The sequence below is a fragment of the Triticum urartu genome, chromosome 5A (assembly GCF_056163025.1).
Source record: "Triticum urartu cultivar PI428250 chromosome 5A, HENAU_Tu73, whole genome shotgun sequence".
Classification (NCBI taxonomy): Eukaryota; Viridiplantae; Streptophyta; class Magnoliopsida; order Poales; family Poaceae; genus Triticum; species Triticum urartu.
In genome coordinates this window covers 612,187,179-612,196,853 of record NC_141877.1, presented here as the reverse complement: position 1 = coordinate 612,196,853, position 9,675 = coordinate 612,187,179, and the positions used below count along the sequence as shown (strand labels likewise).

Genomic DNA, 9,675 nt, shown 5'->3' with positions numbered 1-9,675 from the left:
TCAAAGGATAACATGAAGTCATCAAGACACGTTCAGAGAAGGTTAAAGTCTGTCAGGAAAATGAAAAACTCCGGAGTTATTGCGTTGGATTATATCCGTCTAAAAATCTGGCAGATCCTTTTACCAAGGTCTATCACGTAATGTGATAGATAATGCATCGAGCGAGATGGGTATGAGACCCACAATATGAGTTGTTCACAGTGGTAACCTATTCTTTGTGATCGGAGATCCCGTGAATTAGATGTGGAAGACAAGTTGTTGGTCAACTGAGAGGAGAGTATCCTTACTATTCACAATACCACTCCATGAAGATACAATACTCTCCTAATCTGCATGGCAGGTTGATGTATATCTTAATGTGTTCTAAGTGGCTTATTTAAGCAGAGATGTTATCCTGCAGAACATCTTTTGAAGAACACATCTATATGAGTCTGATTGTCAAACGTCGCAATCTATGAGAGTAGGATTCTCTCTAGTAAACTCATGAAAGGTCACGGAGTATGACGCATAAACTCCACCCGCGGGGAAGATCCACGGTAGCCACGTATCGGTCAAGGCTTTATGTGAAGCTAGATTCGCAGAAAACTTGCAGTTCAAGGCCCAGTCCACTGTTCAAGTTGCTTACTAGTGTAGCATAGAGTTCCAGGTGGAAGTTCAACTTAACAGTCTCCACTGCAGTACCGGTATATAAACAGTGTTTTGGAACCAAAGGCAAATTTCTGTGTGCCTCTGGGATCTGGTGGGGGATTGCTGGAATTTAGTCTATTTTGCTATTTTGGGCAGCCCAATAACTATTTCAGAAATTCCTAATAAATCCTAGAGGCCCACTTAGCCCATTTGTGCAAGGCAAGGGATACTACTAAAGTTTAGTCTCACATTGCTAGTTTAGTGGGAGTTGGACCTCCTTATAAGGGAGGTTCTTTCCCCACTTATACGAGCATGAGAACAAGAGGGATATCCACACACGCTCCTTCTCCGCCGCCCGCCTCGCCACGCCTCGTCACGACGCGCCGCGCCGCGGGTTGCGGGAATGAGCCGAGCCGATATCTAAATTTTTGCCACGCACGATGGGTATACGAAAGGTCACGTGGGAGTTGAAACGTTTTCTGTAATGGACACTGAATTCGAACGAAGCGCCTCTTCGGCCGCTGCCTGTTCGCTTCGTCTCCCTTCGTTGCTTCACATCCTGCCGCAGCCTCTTCGCGTCCTTCTCCTGTGCCTATATAAGAGAGGTCGCTCCTCTCCAGAGAGACACAACAGAAGCTCCTCTTCCTCTCGCCACAAGGTTCCGACCACTGCGCTGCTGCTACTTCTTCCCCATCCCGTCTTGCGGCGTGCACCGCAGGTCGGGACAGTAGGCCTCCGAGACCGCACCTTTTGAGTCCTGTACGGGAGAAGGGTGATAAGGTTTTTGGGGAGCGCTCAGCGCGACTACTGGCTGCTTCATCACGGACGATCCGGTCGCCGACGGCTACTTCCCCGACGACGACTTCTTCCCCGACGTCCACGACCTCCTCGACGACATGGCAGACGAGGACACCGACCCCAAGTCCAGCGCTTCTGCTGCTGTTGTCCCGTACGTGTTCTTGTCTTTCCTGTTAAAAGTTCTGCCACAGTTACTTGTTCTAGTCCTTGTCCTACACATGATAGGTTCTACTTCATATATGCTACTTGCTATACTGTCTGCTTTAGATATGATAGGATATGGTTCATATATGCAGAAGCTATTTACCTTCTCTCTGTCAGAACGCATGATTTGTTTTATCTCTACTATATTAGTCATATTTTATCTAGTATTTCTGTTAATAAAATCATTTGGTAAATTGCTCATATTTCCAACATGGCATACAAGCATCTTGTGCACTCGATCTACTAGCGCATGATTAATAAGACACAAGGTACCGTTTGTGCATTCGAGCGACGTTGGTGGTGGCGTCGTAGATGTTGATCTATTTTTTCTATAATATAGTTGGTCAAACATAAAAATGCTTGACCTCAGACAAACTTAGAATTTCAAGTATTTTGTAACAAAGGAAGTAAACGTCAAGCTGGGACATGAAGGAACATCCAAACGAATCAGGCCAATTCAAATGTATGCCACTCTGTCCCCTTTTAGCTTGAAAGGGCAGTTACAAATGCTAAACTGAGCTCAAATTGCCCCTACAAATTTGTAGCGAACGACCAAAAAAAAGAATAAATGAAAAGAAAATTATGGTGGCAGCCGTGTGGCGACTCAGTGTGTGTTTGCGCAGAAGCCCGTCAGCCTTCAAATCCATATGAAGCGTGTTCCATATAACTGATGGAGATCAGTGACGTGGAGACTTGCTAGAGTTGCTCTTACCGATCATATATTCTCAAATGACTCGTATTGTTTTGACAAAAAATGTTAAATTTTCGTGAACTTGGGTAATAATTTTGCATTCGTCACCTACATTGAGACAAGATTTCAGAGATGGAAAAATGTTAGACGTCAAGCTCATGACACGAAAGAACATCCAAATGAATCAGACGAACCCAAATGTCTGCCATTCTAGCCCCTTTTTGCTTGCACGGGCAGGTTACAAATGCTACGAGCGATCACTACAAATTCCCTCCCAAAAACAAAACTGTGGTGGCTTCTTACATCGTGGCAGTGCTCTACGCACAGAGCCTAGCTACGCAATACTCCATCCCGTGTCACCACCAGCGCAAGTGCAGGTACACGAAACAGGAGAGGGCAAGAGACATCAAGGGTGCATTGGCGGTGGCAACGTGAGCCTCATCGGTGTCGGAATCGTCGTCGTCTGATCCAAGGTCAGGCTTGCGGTTGCCCGGCGGCGGTCGAGATGCGGACGTGGCTGAACCGGGTGACCCAGCTGCGCTGCATGTAGGAACCCAACATGATAAATTTGAAAGTTTAAGGTGCAAAATTGTGGTAACAACAGATAGAATGAATTCAGCACAACACAGTCACAGTAGCCACAGACTGAGCTAAGTATAAATATCTCATGTTATTCGAGGTGGCATGTAATTCAAATTTCATCTAGCAAATATCATGCTCTTCTAGCTAGATACATGAGATTGCAGAAGACGTAAACCAAGTTTATTAATGAGTTATTAGAAATTCCTCATGTATTCTTTGTGAAGTTGTACAATAAATGGAAGCAAGTACAATGTGATGCACGTACGTACCCTGGAGATGCAGGGAAGGTGCATGATCCATAACCTGAAAAACGTAAGAGAAAACTGGATTATTAGTAGAAGTGTGTAAACGCATCACTTGCCTATGTACAACTAGAAATACTCTGATGGGGGTAGTCCTGAAACTGAAAGTAGGGTCCACAAACCGTACGAAAACTGGGCAATGCATGAACACAGTGAATAACTTTTTCATATCTCAACGTACGCCATCACTTGATCGGGAATTTTAGGAGTCTTTTTTTGGATAATGCATTCATTCTAAAGTTACCAAAAAATGGCGCATCAAAATTAAGAAATCGACCTAGCGACACATATATTCTTCGTTCAATGCATTTTCTTGAGTGAAAAAAATCTCCTAATGAAGGCATAATCCCAAAGGTTCCAAGAACAAAAGCAGGCAGCTATTTGTGCAGTGGTAGTGATACTACTAACGAATAACGAAGCAAAAAAGCAAAAGCGACACCGGTCAAGCAAAAAAAGAAGGCGGCAAAAGCAAAAGAGACGCGTGCATGGAAGGGATTACACTGACCGATAGGAAGCTTGCGATTGAGGGAAACCATATATACACGGCAAATTTTAAACATAATATCAAGGGCATAAGCATAATCAAACAATGCGAGTTCGTCCAAAATAATATACTAATTAAACAGTGCGTAACAGAGAAGAAAGGAACAAAGATAGAATCAACGTGTACTGACTGGGGTCGGTGAGCGTGACGGTGGCGGTGCCGGCGAAGTCGCAGGCGCCGGGGGCGGCGTGGGAGCGCTGGTAGACGGAGTTGAAGGCGTAGGAGGCGTGCGCGGCGAGGGTGTTGGGGAGGTAGCAGAGGGCGCTGGGCTGGATGGGCGCGCAGTCGGCGCCGCCCGCGGGGCTGCACGCGTAGTCCAGCGCCGCCTGCACCGTCCTCACTGGCGCCCCGGTGCGCACGATGCACCACGTCGGGTTCGCCGCCCCGGCGCCCGCGAGCAGCTGCAGAGCCCACGCCGCCGCGAGCCACAGCGCCGCCACAGGAGAGCGCCGGCGCCGCATGTAGTGGTCTGCGGGAGGGTGCGGGGCGAGGCGAGAGGCTCAGGCAGCAAGAAGGAGCAAAGGTGGTGGGAATATGTGCGCGGTGGTGGGGAGGGAATATGAGAAAGAAAGATGGTGGGAGCCGGAGCGGGAGCGGAAGCCAGGAGGAGGATCTCCTTCTCCATCTCCATGGAGAACTGCTTTCTTTTCTTCTCTTTGCTTTTCCTTTGGGTCGGAGTGTCTAATCTAATTACGACCGGAGAAAGGAGATAGCGAAGGAGCGGGGGGCTAGGAAAAGCAAAGACCATCCAGGAGGAAGAAGATCAACTGGTAAAAAGGTAGTAGCAATCAGGCTGGCCGATGATGAAAAAGGGAGAAAGTACTACTCTCTTTGTCCCATAATATAACAACATTTTTGACACTACACTAATTGTTAAAAACGTTTTTATATTGTGAGACGGATGAAGTAGCTTACTAGAGGTAATTAATGATTAAACTAACCTCACAAATTAGCGCACTAAAATAAATTTATAAAATAGAGAGCAAAGCAAGATGGCATCGGAATGTGCCCCCTTAACTGAAGCTAAACCATGAATTTATTGGCACTTTTTTTTTTGATAAAGAGAGTTTTCTCTCCGATTTCCATTATTAGAAATCACTAAGTCTTGCGACCGACACCAGGCTATTGCCAACTCACATTACATTAGCAAATCCTACGATGCACACTGTCGAGGATGAGATCTCCTCTAAAGTGCAGATTACTCGAGCCGAGAGCGGACCAGGTTTCAGACGCAAACACTAAACGACCCCTATCATCATAATCATGAGAAATCCCACAAGCCGGGTTCTCCAGGATGATCGCACGCAAAATAAACCAGACTATCAAGTTGTGATACTCGGCAGCTAGGAGCATACCACTTAAGTTCAACTGAAGAAACAAGACAGAGACAGATCGAGGACATAATAAAGGAGATCTCCTAGGACTATAGCACCAGTTTAGAGAACTTCAGAAGATCACATCGCTGCGATTATGTGGTACAGCCCTCCATCCCTCCACCGCCCTGAAGATTTCTCCAGCGACCTGCTCAACCTTTTTTACGCCCTTCGGCATTATTCTTCGTCTTCTTGGGTTTATCTGCAAGATGAGCCAATCATGAAGTATTTTAATCATCAAGTTCCCTGGTACACAGGGATCAGAAATCCTGTTCTTATTAAAAACCACTCTGTTTCTAAGTTTCCAAATAGTCCATAGGACAACTGCAATTCCTACAGTCACAAGGGATTCTTCATCTTTATTAAATTGTTTCAGCCAGACCCCAGAATCCATTAGCACTTGATTAAATAATGTAATAGAACCAGTGGAGACACTAACATAGGGCCTGTTTGGGGTTGCTCCACGCCAACAAAATCAACTCCACTCCATCAAGTCTACTTTGGAGCTGTTCCACTGAGGGGTTCCAGCTCCAACAAAGAGCAGTTTATCATGTTTGGCATCTGGCTAGCTCTAGCTTTAAGAATTGGAAATTTTGGTGGGAAAGGTTTATTGCGGGGTTGGGAAAGTAAAACGAAAGGGTACCCACTTACCGATGGCAGAGGTAGGTAAATTTTTCTTAACTCTATGAGAACTTTTCAAACTAGAGTTTATGAAGCACCCCTTGAAGAGCTTCCTGAAAAATTGAAAGTTGCATCATAGATTTTAGTTTTTTTGAAGCAAAACTTCATGGAGCTGCCCCGTTTGGCTTGTGCTTTTCAGAGCGGGGCTGAATTTTAGGGAACAGAGCACTCCCAAGCAGGTCCATAGTATGACTGAATATTATATTTTCTGCTAGGAAGTTCATTGGCAATTTACAGATAGACAATAACTGTCTGGCAAAGTGAACACATGTCTAGTAAAATCATCTTATAGTAAGAGGTTTTTTGTTTCACATATATGAGGTCATGGTCTTTTTAGCTTTGGGAGGCAGCTTTGGACTGTGAAAAGATGAAGCTCAAACAACATCTATTTTAGAGGAATCACAAGTGAAATCTAATTTGGATTATTTTCAGCCCAAAGCACGCCTGTGTGTACTTCATAGCCAAAGTCATTTCCCTAGCCCACCGCCGTTGGCATTTGGTCATAATTAAGTCATAGATGCCACCGCAGCCACGACCTAACTCTCCCTTCACCCCTCCTCCTGAAATAGTGCGTTTTCAGTTTTCACCAACCCACGGTCGTGTTGACAAACAGCTGACCTTCACTGTGGCAGCTTCCTTGACACAATAGCTTTGCCAGCACAACAAGTCCACAACTGATCTTTCGAACCTGCAATCCAAACTAACCGAGTGTTAGTGCCCACATGCGTGTGATCTTCTGTCAAATCAAAGTCGTTGCCTGATTTCCTTTTTCTTTTTAGAGAAGAATGTTGATCTATATTTTTAGGGGAGGGTGTCAATCTGATTTTTTAAGGGGAGGATATCGTTCCGATTTTATTTAGGGAAGGATGTCTCTGATCTTCGCTTGAGCTTGAAAATATGGGCACAACTGGTATATTGGGAAGGAATGGGGAGCGCGTCTACAGCTCACCCATAGCAAAAGCAAGTTCCTCCTCACCTATGTGTTACACGCTACTGGGTCGGTATGTTAATTGCTACAAACGTTTATTCATTTGTTTTTTTTACTTTCATTCTTTTCTTTTCTATTTAAAATATAAATATTTCAGAATTCATTTACTTAATTTGTTTAAAAGCATTCATTGCACTTTTGAAAAATGTTCATGTAGTATAAAAATAATGTTTGTGTAACTTTTATAAAATGATGAAAGCATTAAAATAATGTTTATGACATTTAAGCACGTGTGTCAAAAAATGTTTATTACTTTTTTTACAAATGTTTATAGAATATAAAATAAGTTCACGACATTTTTTAAAAGTTCACATGTATAAAATAATGTTTGTGATATTTGTACAAATGAAAATGTAAAAACATGTTTTTTGTAACTCAGAAAAAAATGTTTCATGCTATTAAGAAAAATCAAGCATCTCAAAATTTCTTATTCGCATTTATAAAATGTTATACAATGTAAAAAATGTTTTCTTAAGTTAGAAAATCTCTAGTACCATTCATAAACAAATGTATGTAACTTAAAAATGTTCACATGTTCCAAATAAATGTTCACCGCATTTTGAAAATATTTATACAATGTAAAACATTGTTCATGTAGTATTAAATAAACGTATCACATCGTGCAAAATATGTTCAACGTGTATTTGAAAATGGTTAACATTTATTCAAAGAAAATGTTTCAAAACCTGCATTTAGAAAATGTTCAACCTATAGCAAAAAATATGCTTGCATAATAAAGATGTGCAACGTGTATTGAATAAGTCAATATTTATTTGAAGAAGAAATAAAAAGAAAAGGAAAACTTAATAAGCTGAAGAAAGACAAACGAAAATCATGAAACTCGATAACAACAAAAAAAGGAAAAAAAGCGCATGGAATCTCGGCATGGGGGAGATATAGCCTTTTTTAGGCGATGGGGAGATGTAACCTTTTTTAGAAACACATGTAAGAGCATCTCCAGCCGCGCCCCAGAAAGGCCTCCCAAGCGATTTTTTCGCGCCGGCGCCGAAAAAACGGCCCAGTCGCACCCCAGGAGCCCGATTTTCGCAGGCCTGGGCTGAAATCAGCGCCGGCGGACCCAACCTGAACCCGGCGCGTTGGGGGGGGGGGGGGCTCGGGGGCGCCGGGCGAATCGTTTTTGGCGCGAAATAGCCGCGGGTCCTCCTTGCCAGCGACTCGTCTCTCTTCTAGCCGCTTCGTCGTCCTCATCGCCTCGTTTCCCGTGGTGAATCAATGACAAATCTTGAAACCGTGCACAAATTCCCACACTCAACATGATATCCGGTCTAGATGCACAAAGGTAAAGCAAGGATCCAATCATGGAGCGATATACCTTTTGATCCACCGCTTTACCATTGGGATCTATGTCAAGTTGGCACTTGGTGGGCATTGAAGTAGAAGCCGGCTTGACGTCACTTAGTTTGAATCTCTTGAGCATGTCTTGAGTGTATTTGGCTTGGTTGATGAAGGTTCCTTCTCTTCTTTGCTTCACTTCGAACCCTAGAAAGAACTTCAACTCTCCCATGGAAGACATCTCGAACTTTGAGGTCATGAGAGCGGCAAATTCCTCATTGAAAGCTTTGTTAGGTGAACCAAAGATAATATCATCAACATATAATTGGCACACAAACAACTCCCCTTTGACCTTCTTAGTAAAAAGAGTGGGGTCGATTAGCCCAACTTCAATACCACGGTCTTGTAACAACTCGGTAAGGTGGTCATACCACGCACGTGGGGCTTGTTTAAGGCCATAGAGTGCCTTATCGAGTTGATACACATGATCGGGAAAGTAGGGATCCTCGAACCGGGGGGTTACTTGATGTAAACCAATTCATTAATAGGACCATTAAAAAAAGCACTCTTCACATTCATTTGTTTTACGACACTACTGTCAATGTCCTTGGCGATAGGGTATAATGGGCTACCGCCAAGAACCCTGACGGTAGGGTATTTTCCACGTTAAACGAACGTTACGGCGTTGTCAAATTCTGCCGCCAGATATCCTGGCGGTAGGTAGTTAAACCTTACCGCCAGAATCAATGGCAGTAGAAAAAAAGGTCAAATCACGAAAATTTTCTAAACTAGGGTCAGGTCTCGAATAACTTTTAGAAAAGGGTCAAAACAGGAAATTTAGCCTCTTGGGGCCAGGGAGTGCCAATCAGAGACCGTCGGCAGTTGCTCAAAAAAAAAAAACCTGTCGGCATCAGACGAGCAGCACTGTCACTCAAACCCGCCTTCCTGGATTCTTCCCTGGACAGAAACAAATCACCCGTCGTCCTTCCCTTCCTCCGGATGTATGTGCATCGCTGTCACAGAGCAGAGCTCCGGCACGGCCCGGCCTCTTCCCATCATCCGATGTCGACGCCAGATTTTTACCCCCCGTAGACGACTGAATCTCGACGTGTTCTTCCGGACAAGTTTGATCATGTGAGAGAGGAAGCAAAATCGCCAGTCAGATACAGCGACGTGCCGGGCCAGACGATCCAGCGCACGGCGAAGCGACGGGACCTCCGGGCAACTGCATATGCCGTTGCCTGCCCCGCGGGAACAGGAGGAAAGGTAAGGAATCAACGTCCATGTCAGGGTGTCTCGCCGCACCGCTAGCCGACGAACCGACGGTCGCGCACGCCGGCCGGATTCAGTGAACGGACACTCGGCCGGCGGGCCAAGTGGCCCGGCGGTGGCTTCCAAGTAGTATCTGCAGCTGCGGTCAGTTCCAGCGCGTGGTTACCGCGTGCGTTCCAGTGACGTGCGTTTGAATCCTCTTTGTCATCGCATAAAAAAACACGAGCCGTTGGTTGCATTTCCACAGAGCATCCTCACCATCCATTGCCTCGTCGTACAGTACGATAATCGGAGGGGAAGGCGAAGTAATTTCGCGGAGA

General features: G+C 44.7%; 1 protein-coding gene across 1 annotated transcript; it reads right to left on the bottom strand.

Annotated features, from left to right (window-relative positions):
• Positions 1-2,470: 2,470 nt before the first annotated feature.
• LOC125526707 (PLASMODESMATA CALLOSE-BINDING PROTEIN 1-like) lies at positions 2,471-4,469 on the bottom strand. The gene is made up of 3 exons (XM_048691347.2): positions 3,879-4,469; positions 3,172-3,205; positions 2,471-2,860 (listed from the first exon to the last, which is right to left on the bottom strand). Exons 1-3 carry the CDS (start codon positions 4,207-4,209, stop codon positions 2,677-2,679), a joined length of 549 nt encoding a protein of 182 aa, XP_048547304.1. The 5' UTR covers positions 4,210-4,469; the 3' UTR covers positions 2,471-2,676.
• Between the last annotated feature and the right edge of the window lie 5,206 nt (positions 4,470-9,675).

Bases quoted from the DNA above. Each gene is read 5' to 3' on its own strand.
- LOC125526707 (XM_048691347.2), bottom strand. From the start codon at position 4,209: ATGCGGCGCCGGCGCTCTCCTGTGGCGGCGCTGTGGCTCGCGGCGGCG. The intron at 3,206-3,878 runs GTCAGTACACGT...TACGTTTTTCAG, and splicing joins CGTCACGCTCACCGACCCCA to GTTATGGATCATGCACCTTC. The intron at 2,861-3,171 runs GTACGTACGTGC...TCCTACATGCAG, and splicing joins ACCTTCCCTGCATCTCCAGG to CGCAGCTGGGTCACCCGGTT.